Genomic DNA, 15,845 nt, shown 5'->3' on the forward strand with positions numbered 1-15,845 from the left:
CAGCTGGAGGTGACAGCCTGCCCCCCCCCCCCTCACATCTCTCAAACAGGCCCCAGCCTATAAGATGTGCTTGGAGGCGTGGCTTAAAGGTTTGCCATCGTTCACGCGTGGGAATGCAAATAAAACATTCAAACACGTGTTACAAAGGTAAAAAAAAAAAAAAAGACTTTTTTTTTTTGGTTTATTTCACATGAAATCAGGACTACATTAAAACCAAACCAAGAAACTATTTGAACACGTCACATAGCTCCTGATTTTGAGACTCGGATCTGGATCACATTGGGCCTTTTGTCAAATGGGATTCCATTCTTTCCAAGTCGGGCACACCCGGGGTCAAAGGTGAGCGAAGAACCGTCAGGCACGCCGACGCCTTCGCCCGTCACACGACCACCGAGGTGACGCTTATGTCGCCGTCTGCCTCGTCCAAGAGGGCGCGCAGCGTCTGGACTCCCTCAAAGGTCACACGCAAGGCGCCCAGCAGCGAGACGCCATCTTCCACGTCCACAACTGCAACACAAACACACACACGGTCGCGGGGTGTTTCCAATTACGCAATCGCGTAGGTCTCAAACTCAGTCCCTCAGAGGGTCCGTTATGACCATCAAAATCTGTCACTGCCTCGTCACATTTACGCGCCAAATTCGTTTTTCAGGTTTCAACTAAAAAATGTCAACGTCATTTTTTGCTGCAGGAAGCTGACACGCGTGATTTTCTTTGGCGGGCCATTTAAAATCATGTGGCGAGCTGGATCTGGCCCCGGGGCCTTGAGTTTGACACCGGTGGCCTAGATATGAATAATCATCATCATGCAAATAAGTCTCAAAGTGAGACAGGAAACCGGGTGGGTTTTCGATTTCTTCAGATTCTCTCCATCTTTTAACGATATGATGGAGCTCAGATGACAAAATCGCCAAATTGAGGAACGCTTTGAAACTAGGACGCAGTTGTTGACAAGGCGGCGATCCTCTGGCTCCTTTTTCCACATTGCTCAACTTTACCCGTCGACAAAGAGGAGCTCGGACCTGGGAGGTGAAGATGGGCCACGTCGTGCGGTTGCTTCAACAGGTCCGGAATGTTCAGGTAGGCCACGCCCACATCCTCGCACTCCCGCTCTTGCTCCTCCTCCTCCGGCGGCTCGCTCACCACCGTGAAACAAATTCTGACCCGACGACCGATGGAAAGGAAAAGAAAGAAAGAAAAAAAAAAACCCGCGTAAGAGGCGAGCGGCCGCGCGTTGGCCCCCGGCGGTCCGCGGGTCAACCTCTGCATGTCGGCCTTTCGTCCTCGCAGGACGTCCTTGAGAAGTTGCCGCCTCGAAGCGCCGCCGGCCGTGTCCACAGGAAAGACTGCCAAGGAATTTACCTTCAGTCATTAGCTTCAAACAATTACATACAAAAAACACGACGTTGCACGTCCACATTAAGCTTTGTTTTGTTTTGTTTTAAGACTCGACACTAACAAAGTCAATTCATCAACGAGGTCGCTGACATTTTCCCGCCACGGTACAACGGACTGCACTCGTTCGGACCAATGGCGCACACCCACACGAGGAGTCACGGCGTAGAACGCGCCCGCCCGCCCGCCCGCACCCACCTTTACTGAAGTCGAAGCTGACGCTTTCCCCCGGGGGAGGTTTGGGCAGGGACACGGGCGTTTCCTCCGTGGGCAAGTCGAGGAAGGCGAACTCCACGAAGAGGCGGACCACGTCGACGTCTCGACGCAAGCGAGACTCCGCCTCCAGGCTGAGACTGGTGACCTCCACGCGCACTTGCCACGACTCCTGAGCACACGAGACGCGTGACTCCGGCGGCGGGGCGGAGACGGGGCCGACCCGCGCGACGTCCGCCTCGGATTGGCGGCGTGATGACTCCGCTTGGCCGCCGTCTGCCGGCAACCGGAGATGTCAAAATTAATGAAAGGCATATTTCTCCGCCGCCGCCGCCGCTTCAAGGACATTAGAACTGACGGACCCAGTTCACGTCACTCCGGCAGGCCGGGAAACAAAACGTCCCGCTCACCGTGAGGAAGGTGGCGCTGGGGGTCAGAGGTGAGGGTCGGATGAGGTAGGAGGAGTTGACCTTCTGAGATCAAAGACTCTTCGTCATCTTCGTCTTCTTCAGGTTTCGCGGGCGCCGCCTACCAACGGGAAGTAGATTGATGAGGCCACGCCCAGCCGAGCGCTTAGGTTGCAGCGCTGTGCCCAACTTTTTTGACCGTATTGCGTTCAACACCGTCACATTTTTTTGGGACCGGTAAATGAGTCATAATTTGGTCAACAATTGTGCACTATTCCACATGTTACCGAAACGTGCTCCGTGTCCATTTTGGCTGCGTTTTCCGACCCTATCGGGCCTTAACAGTTTTTGCATTGGAAGTTATCAATTGTTCAACTCGATCCTCTTCAAGAGCAATTACACCATGACCACGCCCCCAAGCTGACGACTCGAACGCCTCGTGTGGATTTGAAAAGAACACTTTGGCGTCCCCCCCCCCGCCCTCAACGGGCCCCCTGACCACCATCGCACTTCTTGGCTTCCGCATTGATGGCTCACAAAGAAAAGATCAACAAAGCGGCGGCGGCGGCGGCGGCGGGCCCGGTCCTCGTGTCCCCAGCTGGCTCCAGTGCCATCATCCTATCGTCGAGTGTGCCTCGTCACCTGCGGCTCGGGGGGCGGAGCTTCTTTGAAGGTGACCTTCTTAGGGACGAGCTCGTCTTTGCGCTGGTCCTTTTTGGGCGCGGGCGTCGCCACCTGTGGAGGAAAAAGACGCGAGCGTCAAAGACCGTCGGCGGGCTTCGAGGGCTCCACGCGTCGACGACTTTCCCGGCTTTCTGATGGGCTGCCTGGCACGTCCTCTTCCTGTTCGAGCGCAGATGCACTTTGGAGGACAGGAAACTTCCACTTGAGCGCGACGTCAATCTGCCCAACGTGGCGACCCGCTGAGTCGTGGAGGTCAAAGGTCCCTTGGAGAGGATACAGGCGGCAAAAGTACGGACAAAAAGTAAAGTAAGTTAGTACGTTTGCATGTCTTCTTGTTTATGGAAGATATAATAACAAAATCAGTTTTTATTTCTTTTACATCAATTAAAAAGTTTTAGTTTTCAAATATGTACGAAGAAGACCGCCGTACCATGTCATTTACCAGATCAACGAGTGGCCTTGTTTGAAATCGTTGACACCGTCCTCATTCCTACTCGGCACTCACCTGCGACGTGGCGGTCCCGGAGCAGCGGCGCCAGGGGAACGGCGGCTTTTCCCAAATACGCATCCATCTGCGGCTCCTTGAAGTCGAACACGTAGAAACTGAGCGCTTCGGACCGGAGGTAGCGCTCCAGCGCGCTATCCGCCGTGACGGAGAAGGACCGGACATCGGCGAAGCGGGGCCGGCGGCAATCGGGCACAGTGGAGGTGGGGTGGTCCGGGAAGTGGAAGAACTTGTAGACCACGTAGGAACTCGGCAGCGACGAGCATCTGGAGCGGAGGCCGCCGCAGCCGCGCACCTCCACCAGCAGCTCCTTCTCGTGCCGCTGCTGCGGTGAAGCCACGCCCAGTTATGCTTTGTAAGCAAATGTTTTCATGCAAGGGTGAATTTAGTCCCCGAATGGAAAATATACGCCGGCGAATATCGTTTGGATGAGCTTCTGAGCGGTTCACACCACATCACCAAGTTGGGAAATGACATCGGGTGGCGGGTGGAGGGTACCTGGTCGTCGCGGCCGCCGGTCGCCGCCAGCCTCTCGGGCTCACCGACGGGATGTCGCAACTTGATCCAATAATCCACCGATCCGAAGCAGGGGTCTCCACCGGAACTTCCTGGAAGCGATCAAACAATGTGACTTCCCGCCTTTTTCTGGCAGGCGGCGACGGCAGCGGAGGAAATAAGTCACCCAGCAGCGGCAGCGTCCCGGCCGCCGCGCCGTCTCGCAGGAGGCGCCGCAGGTCCATCGCGGCGCTGGCCACCGTCTTCCACCGGAGTCCGAGCGCCTGATGCATCTCCACGCGGAGCTGCCGTTTGCCGACATACTCCAGGAAGTCCCGGTCGACGCTCACCGCGTATCGAGACGTGAAGCCGTAGCGCGGCGCCGGGCCCGTCGCCACAGGGGTGGAGTGCAGCTCAAAGAGGTAGAAGGCGTAGGTGCAGAAGGTGGACGGCGCCGGGTCGCCCAAAGCCTCCAGGGCGGCCTCCGACAAGGAGGCGCCGACGATCTGAACTTCCACGAGGTTCTCTCCGCGTTCCAGCGGCGGACTTTGGTTCTCATCCGCAGCGTTGCCCGCGACGCCAACGTTCTTGACGCCGTAGGCCACGTCCCGTAGCTGAGCTGAGGAGCGGTGGCGGGATCTTGAGATCTTGAGCCCCTTGGACAAAAACCGCCGCCGCTAACGAGTACCTTCCAGTTTGTGCATCTTTGAGTCCTTGGCGACCAAAACCTGCAGCTGACGTTCCAGCTGCTGCGCGTGCGACTTTTTATCGGACTCCATCTTCTTCTGGACGCTGTCTAATTCCGCCTAGAAAATGTCACACCATTAGCATGACAGCGTCAGAGGTGGCGGATTCCCCCCCCCCCCCCACCCACACGTTGGCATCTCGTCCGGGTTTTAGGGTTGACAAGCAAATTGTAATAAAACATTAGTACAATAGCATCAGCTTGTTATGAGAGCAATGAAACAAAACTGAATAAAATTGGTTCCCACTATAATTGTATAATCCCCCTTATATTATTATTATTATTATTTCCAGTGGTGTGAAAAGGTGTTTTTGCCCCCTTGGAGCACACTTCTACTGGAACGGCAAAATGAAGCTTCTCGCATTCGGTATCACAGTGCCCCCCCCCCAACTGGGGCTTAGCGAATGGCGGTGGACGAGAAGGGTGGGGCCGGGGGTCTTGACTGTTGTTTTGCGCCTTCGCACCAAACAGCAGTTCAGCCTTGGAGCCTCCCACAGGGGAGTCCATCTTACTGCTGGCGGAACGTGGGCAAAACAAGAAGCGAACGGAACCGTCCACATGTGAAGATTGGGTGACTCGCCCGTGTTCTGCAGGTACTGGGATGGTGTTGGTAGGGGCCTTCCTGGGCCTGGGCCTGGGGCTGGGCCGGGCCTGGCCCCCCCCTCCCCGATCGGTCGGTCATCGGCCTGCTTCCCCTTTTGCTGCGGTCGCTCCTTCCTCTTCATTCCTGCACTTTTTGTTTACTTGTGTTGTCGATTAATATTTCAATTTGTTTGATCGGAAACATTTGAGTGTGACAAGACGTGCAAAAAAAAAAATCAATCAAGTAGGGGCAAAGACCCCCCCACAGCAACGTGTAAGTATTCATTTGCCATTGTGTTTTTTTAACGACACAGGAAATGAGAAGTTATTGAAAACAATAAGGCAAGCGAATCCTGTCCAATTAAGTTTGATGAAGCTGGATAGAGTCAAATAAAAATCTCAGTTCTCATCCAGCTTTTCCAAAAAGAATCGACGAAGACGAGCCCTCGTTTACTTTGACGGGCCAAAATGGAGTCGAGCGCCGATACCTTCAGGTCGCTGCTGATGCGGCTCTCCAAGGTCAGCAGCCGCCTGACCTTCTCCAGCTCCTCGACGGTCTCGACGTGAGCGTCTTGATGTTGGTCTCGGAGCTCCTGCCGGGAGCTCGACTCTCCGCCCGGCTGAGAATTACGCGCCTGTAAGGAGAGACGCTGAGAACGATCCGCCGCGTCCGTCTCAAACTCAAGCAGACAAAGAGTGGCGAGTGGTGCGTTTGCCAGCTGACTTGGCTGACTCGATCCAGCTCTCAGCACATCACGAGTATGGGGCAAAAATCGGCACCGAACTGATTGCGTTCCACTCACATGCCAAAGTGCAACAAATGAACGTGCGTCGCCAATAAGACGTACAAAAATACATCACGAGTGTCGTTTGAAATGCATGCGAGTGCTTCTGATAGCGGTGGGGGTCTCGCTGGCCCTGAATCCTCCCGCGTTTCAATGACAAAGATTTGTTATGATGTCACGTTGCTATGACAACCTCTGACCTTAACGAGCAGCAGCGCCTCGGCAAGTTTCTCACCATCGTAGCCGTCCGCCTGGAAGCAACAAGCTCATTTTCATTTCACTGTTTTTTGTTTTTTTAAACGGCTTGAAATTGTTCCTGCCCAGAAAAAGAGGCTGTCAGTGGTTGGCGGGACCCTTGGGCTTACCCCCCTCCCCTTACATTCATGACCCCTCACTCTGAAGCTGCTTTGCTCACGACTGCGCTTTCTTAATAGCTTCAACGTGGATGAGCTTCAATCAACATTGCTGGGACGCTTTGGTCTGGCTGCTCACGTACTCCTGAGCCCAAATTATTCAACTGGCAGCCAAGTGGACTTTACTCACAAGTATGCACAAGCGTTTTGAGTTCAACACGAACATTTATTGCCGAATGATGATTAGTTATCGCTCTTGTTAAGTTTGTTGATTGGCGTTTTCACGGCGCAGGGGCGGTCACTCACCCCGCAGTAGACGTCCAGGCGGCGTCGCAGCTCATCCGTCTCGCGCTTCTGCTGGGCCAGCTGGTCTTCCAGTTGTCCTTTTTCTTCCGTCAGCTTCTCCCTGGCGTCTGGACCCAAAATGGCACATCGTCAAGTCAGGTCAGGTCAGGTCAGGTCAGGTCGGGTTGCCGCTCGGTGACGTGCGCCGCGATATTTGTCTGGTAATATTTTTCTACAGATTCATTTCTGTACATTCTTACATTCCTGTGAGTACTACAAATGCTAATGACTTTTTTGTAATTTTTTTTTTCAGTCATTTTTTCTGGTTGGCCTAAGAGTTCCTTTCAGATCAGAAGATGACCACGTCGGACGAGAGCGTCGGCACGTACCGACGAGACGCTCCGATGTTTGTAAGGTGCCTGTCGCTCCTTCTTGCAAAGAGCAAACTTTTCAAGGTCTCAAGTCATTTTTACTCTGCTCTTGCTCCTGAAATCAAATCTTCCATGCGGAATCCCCGAAAAATTGTACATCAAGGCACCGTAATTTTTACAGCTAGTTTAGACCAGCAGTGCAGTTTTCGTGAGCCCCATAAAAGGACGTCGAAGGCCTCGCTGACACGTGTGCCGATGAAAGTGATGGAGCGGCACCTTTTTCAACTTTGACCTGCTCCAGGATGGTCTTCTTGTCCTGCAGGTCAGCCTGCAGCGCCTCCTCCAGGTGAGCGATGTGCTGCTGAAGCCGCTGCTCCTGAGCGCTCCAGCGCTGCGGACCGTCGAACATGCTGCACACACGCGCCAGCGCGCGACAAGGTTTCAAGGTTGAAGGTTTCTCTCGGTCCTGCGGGAAAGGTTCAGCTACGCGGCCCCAATCGGTCCCGTGTTGAGCGCTGCCCACGTGACCTTCTTTGACCTCTGACGTTTTTGCTATTGACCAAATCCACCGTAATTTGTTAACAAATTTGACGAAAATCAGACGTGTTTTTCCCCCCTCTCATAGTTGAGGTAAAATCCCACTTAAATCTTTTTACGTGGGAGAACTTCCACAATTTGTGGCTGACTGTTGAAGGACCGATGGAGCCAAAAGAATCAAAATGGTTCTGGATCGCATATGTCAGTACTTGAAAGCCCACATGCAAGTTTTCATGGGAAGCCACTCGCTGTTCTTTGCTGAAAAAGGTCAGTCAGTCGAGGCTTTTGCCACCATTTTGTCGCATCTTGGTGCCAAAATAAAACGATGTTAAAGTGAGTTGAGGAGTTTCATGAGACAAAGTAGTCCTCTGCTGCCTCCCAGTGGCGGCAATACGCAAATTATGCACCACATTTCCAAGAGATGAGTCGCGGACTTGCTCGGTGCAGAGGGATTTTTCGAAAAGTTGGACTTGCCTCAAAAATAAGCCTGAAGACGTACGCGCGCACGAGCCCGCTCGGCACCTGTGCCGCCCGCCTTCAAGGGCCTCACCTGTTGAGCAGTTTCTCGTTGTGCTCCTTCAACAGCGCTTTTTCCTGCTCCACCTCGTCCAAGCGCTCCTGCAACTGTTGGCGGGAGAGGCGTGAGCGGAGGCGGCGGCTGCAGGGGGGCCGGCGGGGGCTTCGCCCACCTGCTGCGTCTTGGCGTGCGCCAGCTGCGCCGTCTGCAGCTGCGTCCTGAGCTCCACGCCCTTGGCACGCTCATCCCTCAGCTGCGATATCAGCTCGGCCATCTTGGCCGCCGCCGCGTCGTAACACGCCTTCTGCGTGTTATGACTCTGCAAAACACGTCACCCGCCGCCGGCGACAGTTTTGCTTGAAAATGGAACCGTGAAGCTTGTATATGGAAATTTCTGCCTTCAACTGTATATCTATAAACACCTTTAACACGTGATCTTCACATTTAGATGTAGTTCTTTCTAGGTGTGTTTTTGGATGGTTTTGAACCAGGAAAGGCTCATTAAAATGAAAAGAAATAATGCTGGTCCCCCTAAAAATATGCTGATGTGATTCTCCCTCCCTCCCTCATCGGATGAAAATGAGTTTGACGCGGCGGAGGCAGGTCACCTCTTGCAGCTGCAGGAAGCGTTCCTCCAGCTCCATCGTGGCGGCGCATCGTTCCGCCAGCTGCTTCTGCAGTTTGATCATCGTCACGTTGTTGTTGATCTGCGACCTGTCGGACCGCGACAGCCGTCGTCGTCATCGTCGTCGTCGTCGTCGTCATCATTGTCACGTGACAGAAGGCCTTCTACCTGAGTTCCGACTTGTTTTGCTGCTGGAGCGTCACGTGTTTCTCTTCCTCCAGCTGAGCGATGCGACGCTGCTGAGACTCGATCACGTTCTCTCTGCCGCACAAAATCAAAAACACCGTTGTGACGCCATCAACGGGGAGGCGACACGTCATTGGCCGGCGCGCGCCTCTCACAGGTTTCGAGTCCTTTCCCGCGCTTCCTCGAGCAGAGCCTGCGGCGGCCTCTCGTCTCCCGCCGAGCTCCTTGCGCCTGAGTATGGGAAATGGCCACGCGTCAACCGGCATCCGACGCCGGTGTCGAGTTTGCGCGCGACTCACGTCTGGGTGGGGTGAGTGAAGGAGAGGAGGCGTCGTCGTGCTTCCCGGGGGCGGGGGCGGTGGCGACGCGCGTTTGGCCACGCACGAGGGGAGAGCGCGCGGCCGAGCAGACGGGCCGCTGCTGCCGCTTGGCCACAAACAGACGCTGCTTCAGCCTCTCGTTGTCAGTCTCCAGCGCTCGCACCTTCTCCTGGAACTCGTCCATCAAGTCGTCCTTCTCCGCGTCCCGCCGCCCGGACGCCGGCGGCGCGCCATCCCCGGCCAGCTGCTCCATGCGACGGCGGTCCTTGACCAGCCTCAGCAACTTGGTGCCCAGCCTGAAAGAGCGTTCGTGAGAAAAGAGCCGAGCGAAGGAAAAGGACCCGCGTGGCTGCCACATCTCACTTCCTTATCTTGTCCTCCTGTTGGTGGATGTGCTGCTTGAGGAGCAGAGAGTCGTCGTGCAGCTGCAGGAAGTTGTCCTCCAGCTCCTTCCTCGACACCCGCGACAGGTCCACACGCAGGCGCACGTTGTGAGCGTCTGTCAAGACAGAGCGAGTGCCAAAGGAAAATGCACAATAAACCAGTGTGTCCGTCTTTTGCAAGTACTGAAGAAAAAGACTTGGCTCCCGACAAATACAGCTTTGTGCTCAACTAAAAGAAGCCCGTACATTTGTAAATAAACATGAAAAGAAAAGAAAAGAAAAGAAAAGATGACAGTCCAAACTCTTGTGTCACAGTCATCTCGTGATCTGAAATCCAAACGTCGGGGACAAGAAAAAACACAGACCTTGTGCCATCCTGAGAGGGTTGCTGTCTTTGACAGCTTCGTGCGCTGCCGTGTCATCAAGTAGAAAGGACATCTTTCACGCTGAAAACGAGTCACACAACACTTTCACTGGTCTTTCAGAAAAACAATATACACTTACGCTCAATGTTAAATTTAGGAGGAACAAATTGAGACGCGGTAAAACGTTAGGAGGGGGTGGCCAATATCAAACCTCCAATGTAGCAACTTGCGGCCAGCTCCCTCTTCAACAGTGTGCGACTAACGAACACGCTTATCATCCATGTTGGAAATACACAAGTATATATATATTTAAAAAAAAAAACAAAGCAGCCCAAGTATTTGAAGGCTTTCTGTTTTCAATGAAGAGCCTTCTTAGTTTTCTAATTTTCATTCGCTTCCTCCTTTTCTTCTTCTTTTGCTTCTTCTTCGTTTTATAGGAGCTGCTTGCTGCCACCAACTGGTCACGGCCTTCATTACGCCTTTGTCGTCGCTCACTGCTTTCTATCCGTCCTCCCATCCATTTTCCGAGCCGCTTATCCTCACAAGGATCGCGGAGTGCTGTAGCCTATCCCGGGCAACCTCGGACGAAAGGCAGACTCCACACTTCCACTCTTCATACATTTTTTTTTTTTAAACTGTGACCCACATAATAAACGCATGTGAATAATTCCTTCTTTCTTTGTGTACAAGAAACCGATTAGTTAAATGATTGCAGGATTTTTTTTTTAAAGAATAAATCCATTTTGATAAAAAAAAAAAAAAACATTTTCGTGAAAAAAAATCTAAATGACATTACAGGACTCTTGAAAATGTTAAAAAATGTCTTAGCTCAGCTAAGAGGTTGCCCCCCCCCCCCCCAAATCATACTTTGACACGTCCTGCCCTCGAGCGTTCTTGCCATGAGGAAGACAGTGAAGAACAAAAAGTCTTTGTGATGGTGACATTTATTTGAGTGCATTCTTACACATTTTTCGTGTTATTTTACATTTGGCATTATTCACCCCCCTCCACAGAGACTTTGCTGATGTACATCATATCTTGAATATCTTTTGGTTTTCTGCAACAATGACAACAAAGGCTTGTTCTATTCTATTCCGCTGCGGGCAGGCGCTCTTGCCCTTGAGGCGCACGTGGCGGCGGTCAGATGCCCATGTACGTGTTCATCTTGCCGAGCGCGTCGCACACCGTGGTCAGGTCGCTGCGGAGATCCTGGACCACGTCCTCGATGCTGCGCGTGTCTTTCAGGAGGTCCACGCTCTGCGTGTAGGGGTTGTAGTACACCGAGAACGGTCGCTTGATGGTCTTGGCGAACTCTCTGAAAAGCAGCCAGAGGGTGGGCTTGTCTCGCTCGTGTGCATGGTCATTCGTTCGTTCGTTCGTTCGTTCGTTCGTCCGTTCGTCCGTCTGTTCGTTCGTTCGTTCGTTCAGATTCATTCATTCATTCAGTAAATGCAAAGACGTCAATTTATGACTGGAAGACATGGCAGCCCGCTGGGGTCCATCCTTGGACCACTATTCTACTATTGGTATATACTGTACAGTACTCACGTACGTAAAGTACTGCGCATGCAATATTACGGTGCATTTGGACAGTGGCAGTATATGCAGCAGTGAAGGTGAATTTACCGCATCTTCTGCTTGGCCTCATCAAAGCTGTCCGAGACAAAGTAAACCTCTTGGAAGGTGGTGATGAGACATTCTTGCTTGCAGGTGGTCTTGGGGTCAAAGGGCCTCACACAGGCCTGGTCTGACAACGCATGCTGGGGGGGAAGGGGGGGGGGGAGGCGGCAATCAGAGGCCACGCCCATTGTTGTCTTCCAATCTGGGAAACCTTTGAATTTTGACTCAGACCTTAAAAACGAGGGCTCAAAGGTCATTAGTGCGTTTTTAGTCATTAATTTGACGTTTTGTTTGTTTTTGTTTTTTTTTCTTGTCTGTGTGCGTTGCGTGCTTGCGCATTACCCTGAGTTCTCCAATGGATGACAGCAAACCAGCTCCGTAGGCTCTCAAGTGCCCTTCTTGTTTGCAGAGGCCAAACTCAACCGTGAAGAAGTAGCACTGACGACAACACACGCGCACTTGGGGTCAACGCGGAGACGCGAGAGAAGACGCAAGCCGCAGTTACTCACTGTGGCGAGTTTCTGCACGTCGTCATCAGAAGCCCCTAAAGACGCGAGACCGATCTCCTGGGAAAACTGAGCAAACTTTGGATCGGCCAGCAACGGGACGTGACCCAGGAGCTCGTGACACGTGTCCCTGAAACACAACGCCGTCGACAGAAGTTGTCCTCAAGTCCTTCGCGATCCCGAGGTACGGCGAGGACGGGGGCGGCTCACGGTTCGGGCGTGTAGAGCGGGTCGGTGCTGTGGCGGATATATTGGGTACAGTTGAAGACTCGGTAGGCCAAGCCGGCCAGGAAGTCCCGAGGGGACAGATAACCCGCGACCGGTCGCACAGTGAAACCGGACCTCTCTGGAAGACGGCAAACTTTTCATTCGAAAGCAAAGTCAACGTGGAGTCAACCGGGAAGTGGCTACGACATGACGTGACGGGAGTGGGACCGAGCGAGATGAATGTGAAGTGACTGGGAGGGGGGCACAAGCGGGGCTGAAGCGACCCGAGTGGGGATGGCGTAACTGGGCTGTGATGACCGGAGATGGAGGGATGGGGGTCTTGTACGATTGACCGACTGCGTGACCTCTGAGGAAGTGCGAGACGTCCTCCAGCTGAGGAACGTTGTCGTGCCGATAACCGCAATGTTGGCTGAGCAGGGGCAGGTTCTTCAGGTACTCCTTGCAAGCGTGAGTGGGGTACAGCTTGTTGAGCTCCCTGAAGACCACGCCCCACGTGCGGACCTCCTCCGGCGTGTACTCGATGCGGGGGATGGGCTGACCGCTAGGAACGAGGCGCCAAAAGTGAGCGGAAACAAAAGACCCGCCGCCTCAGAAAGACCCAACGCACGCTTACAACTTGTACTTCATGGCCACCTCCACAAAATACTTGCGCCGCTGCCGGTAATGTTCATCTTTGAAGCCCTGAGGAGCAAAGAGAAAAGCTTCAAGTCCACAAACCTGCACCGCGGCGGCTCATCTGTTGAGGTGTTCCGCCGAGAGTGCGGCAAAATCTCCACGCGCGACGTACCGGGTGGTCGGCATCCAGCTCCGATCCGTACATCAACACCCTGTGAGAGCACTGATCCAGTTCGGAGATCTTCATGGGAAACCACGGAACGTCTTCCTCGTCTGCACCACACAAAGTCACCATTCAGCCGCGCGACGGGACAAGGACACGAGGACGGGACGGGACGGGTGGCCGACCGGCCTGCGCGGCCCAGACGTGGGCGGGCGTGTTGAAGGACAGGATGTTGACGTGATCTTTCAGGACCTCCAGAAGCTCGTTGAAGTCCTTCTTGCAGCAGCTGCAGTCGGCAAAGATCTCCACCTCGTCGGCAAGGCGCTTGGAGGCGCGCGACTCGATGTGGTTGAGGTTGACGCGCTTCTCCTGTGAAAAGCCACACGTCAGCTGACCCAAGTGGAGCTCCGCTCGCGTGACTCGACTCCGCTTACGCTGGAGGCTTGCCTTAAACTGCAGAACTTGACCAATATTGCCCCATAACGTTTGAAAATCTACTTTGAGAAGAAGGCTGCTCCGAATATTATTCCACCTGGTTGGAAGGCTTCTGGTTTTTTAAGCCACTGGGGGAACAGAGAATGGCAACATCGACCACGTTCCACGTCATCCGTCACTGCGAAAGCCGCCAAGGGAGTCGAGCGTCTGAAGTCTGAGCGACCGTTGGCCAAACATGAAGCGAGTTGTGCGCGTCAGTGAGAAGTACGCATTGGATTGTGACGTGGCGAGACTAGAGTCGGAGACTGGCTAGAAATTTGGCCCGGACTCCACTCGGGTTTGGTGGATTTTTGCCAAAGTTACTTGGGACTTTTTTTTGCCGTTGAAAGTTTACGGTTAAGACTTTCTCCCGGTCTCACCTGGAACAGTCGTAGCGCTCGGACCAGACAGCCCACCTCGTTCTTCAGCGAAAACACCACCGCCTGACTCAGCCCAGCGGCGGTCTCGCTGATGGGACTGAAGGACGGGCGACGTGACTGAACACACACACACGGAAACATGAACAAACGCTCTTTGAACGTCCGCAGATGTTTGGACCCTGGAAGATGACGATGAAGGTCACCATCTGTCCACCGGTGTGGCGCAGCGGCGGGCGGCGGTCCAACATAGCCGAGTCGAACGAGAGTCCGCGACGGCTCCAGTACTTGCTGGAGAACATCATCATCGCGGGCTGCATGGCGGGCGGGCACGGCGCCTCCTGCTGGTTGTCCTTCATCACGTGAGAGGACGCCATGGGGAACCAGTGAGTGTACGAGTACCACGAGCGCTCCAGTCTGAACGCTCCGTCGTCCGCAAGTTGTTGACCGCCGCGCGCCAAACATCGCCATGCTTAAATAGGCGGGGGGAGGAGCCGAGTGGAGGCGGGCGGGGTTTGATCTACCCGCCCTCCCGTCACATTCAACAAGTCGCTGCTATGATTGGTTGTTATCCACATCATTGTTAGATCGATTGCTCCATTCCAAACCATCATCCACTATGATGTCATTTTTATATTTGTATGTTATAATCCAATATGTTCTGATGCGTAACAAGCGTCATCTGAAGAGTACGACGCTGTTATAAAAGGTAACGACGCTTGTCTCCTCATCCATTTTTGAATGTCATTTTCCTCCCCCGCCTTTGTGTACGCGTGTGCGTTGAGAAGCACAAAACGCGATAACGGCGGCGGGCGACAATATCCTGTCAGTCAGGAAATGAAAGCGGCGCCTCTCAGACGTGCCGCCGCCGCCGCCGCCGCCTTATGAGCTGATGCGCCGATAGCGGCCCGCATTCAACTTCGCGGGTCCTCGGGCCGCACTGCCGCGTCGAGCAATGTTTGGCAGTCGTGAAATATTGGTTTCAGGTAGGCACACCTTTTGTTAGTCACAAGCACCCGCCGATGGCTTCCAGACGCAACAAACCAGGATAAGATCAGGCACGCAGGAAGGGACCCTGCAGGTGAGATGAGATGGCGTCAATGCGAAGGGTGCAGAAGGCCCCCCGAAACTCTTTTGCCGACGCATTTCTGCTCGCTTCGCCTCTGTTTACACGTCTTGCTGATAAGCTTGTTTTTCTTGCAAAGAAATTACAAGCATATTTTTAAACCTGTGGGGCTGAACTTTTTGGGGGGGAAAGGGTCAGCTGCCGCAATACTTTTTGAGAACCCCTTGCGATTACGTGATCGTGGCTTGCTAATTAGCACCAGCCCGCCAGTAGCGACGAGGCCGGCAAAAAGACGCCTCACTTTTCCAGTGGCGCAAGAGAAGATGGCGGTCTTGGATGCGAGAACCCACCGTCTTGAAGCGGGGAAATTCTAAATTACACTGCCGACGTCTCAAAATGGTGAGCGGTATCGTCCCAAGATCCACAAAGTGGTGGACTACGGAAAGGGTACTGCTCTTTAGAGAGAGCTTTGTCTTGACCGTTGTGACAGAAGACCACGAGAGGAAGATGAACTGATCAGACCTCATTGACAGACGTAATTTCAAGAGTCTTCCTTGTAGATTTTGGGGGTCCATAAATGAAAGGCGTTGCATAAACATTGGTGAGGCCGGCCACGATGTACCGATTAGAGACGACAGGAATCAGAAATGAAAAAGTTGAGGTTCTCGCTTGGATTAGAAATGAGCTGAGTAGAGGGAGGGACAGCCAAAGTTGGATGTTCCGGAGGCAAGGTCAGAGAGAGCCGACTTTGACGGTTTGGACACGTTCAGAGGCAAGCGAGGGAGGATATTGGGAGGGAAGCTGACGAGGATGGAGCTACCAAGGAAGAGAGAGCGAAAGAGTGGAAGACCAAAGAAAAGGTTGATGGAGGAAATGAGGACAGTTGGGGAGTTGAGAGAGGAAGATGCACGAGACACGCTCGGTACAAGTCGAAAGGAAAAGTGTCGAGGATCCCAGCGCATTTCCCTTCGTCTGCTGGTAGAACCGTGCGACGGGCTTCCTCGGGGCTGTCACTGGTCCGCCTTCGCTGACGGTGTGACGTC

The 15,845-nt window shown here is 53.6% G+C and overlaps 2 protein-coding genes across 4 annotated transcripts; both read right to left on the bottom strand.

Annotated features, from left to right (window-relative positions):
• Window positions 1-164: 164 nt before the first annotated feature.
• Window positions 165-10,178, bottom strand: rpgrip1l (RPGRIP1 like). 2 transcript variants are annotated; one of them, XM_061841401.1, is made up of 24 exons: window positions 9,965-10,178; window positions 9,754-9,834; window positions 9,369-9,504; window positions 8,985-9,301; window positions 8,841-8,916; window positions 8,668-8,760; window positions 8,483-8,588; window positions 8,047-8,193; window positions 7,908-7,981; window positions 7,097-7,230; window positions 6,471-6,577; window positions 6,012-6,062; window positions 5,515-5,661; window positions 4,388-4,505; window positions 3,887-4,318; window positions 3,703-3,812; window positions 3,205-3,529; window positions 2,822-2,962; window positions 2,658-2,749; window positions 2,019-2,136; window positions 1,594-1,884; window positions 1,262-1,346; window positions 1,023-1,159; window positions 165-507 (listed from the first exon to the last, which is right to left on the bottom strand). In XM_061841401.1, exons 2-24 carry the CDS (start codon window positions 9,824-9,826, stop codon window positions 380-382), a joined length of 3,438 nt encoding a protein of 1,145 aa, XP_061697385.1. In that variant the 5' UTR covers window positions 9,827-9,834; window positions 9,965-10,178; the 3' UTR covers window positions 165-379. The 2 variants fall into 2 exon arrangements, with proteins under 2 accessions (XP_061697385.1, XP_061697386.1); XM_061841402.1 differs by lacking the exon at window positions 6,012-6,062.
• A 518-nt stretch (window positions 10,179-10,696) lies between these two features.
• On the bottom strand, window positions 10,697-14,162 carry LOC133512358 (tryptophan 5-hydroxylase 2-like). 2 transcript variants are annotated; one of them, XM_061841913.1, is made up of 11 exons: window positions 13,943-14,162; window positions 13,740-13,856; window positions 13,071-13,254; window positions 12,895-12,995; window positions 12,721-12,788; window positions 12,452-12,648; window positions 12,090-12,225; window positions 11,883-12,009; window positions 11,716-11,811; window positions 11,380-11,513; window positions 10,697-11,068 (listed from the first exon to the last, which is right to left on the bottom strand). In XM_061841913.1, exons 1-11 carry the CDS (start codon window positions 14,111-14,113, stop codon window positions 10,894-10,896), a joined length of 1,506 nt encoding a protein of 501 aa, XP_061697897.1. In that variant the 5' UTR covers window positions 14,114-14,162; the 3' UTR covers window positions 10,697-10,893. The 2 variants fall into 2 exon arrangements, with proteins under 2 accessions (XP_061697897.1, XP_061697898.1); XM_061841914.1 differs by having other exon boundaries at window positions 13,889-14,162.
• Between the last annotated feature and the right edge of the window lie 1,683 nt (window positions 14,163-15,845).

This window comes from Syngnathoides biaculeatus, chromosome 14 (assembly GCF_019802595.1).
Source record: "Syngnathoides biaculeatus isolate LvHL_M chromosome 14, ASM1980259v1, whole genome shotgun sequence".
Lineage (NCBI taxonomy): Eukaryota > Metazoa > Chordata > Actinopteri > Syngnathiformes > Syngnathidae > Syngnathoides > Syngnathoides biaculeatus.

Excerpts from the sequence above, each read along its gene's own strand:
- rpgrip1l (XM_061841401.1), bottom strand. The coding sequence starts at position 9,826 with ATGTCCTTTCTACTTGATGACACGGCAGCGCACGAAGCTGTCAAAGAC. Across the intron at positions 8,589-8,667 it reads CAAAACAAGTCGGAACTCAG|GTCGCAGATCAACAACAACG; the intron begins GTAGAAGGCCTT and ends GCGGTCCGACAG. Across the intron at positions 1,160-1,261 it reads CGAAAGGCCGACATGCAGAG|AATTTGTTTCACGGTGGTGA; the intron begins GTTGACCCGCGG and ends TCGTCGGGTCAG.
- LOC133512358 (XM_061841914.1), bottom strand. The coding sequence starts at position 14,113 with ATGGCGTCCTCTCACGTGATGAAGGACAACCAGCAGGAGGCGCCGTGC. Across the intron at positions 12,789-12,894 it reads AGCTGGATGCCGACCACCCG|GGCTTCAAAGATGAACATTA; the intron begins GTACGTCGCGCG and ends TTTGCTCCTCAG. Across the intron at positions 11,514-11,715 it reads CATCCATTGGAGAACTCAGG|CATGCGTTGTCAGACCAGGC; the intron begins GTAATGCGCAAG and ends CTTCCCCCCCAG.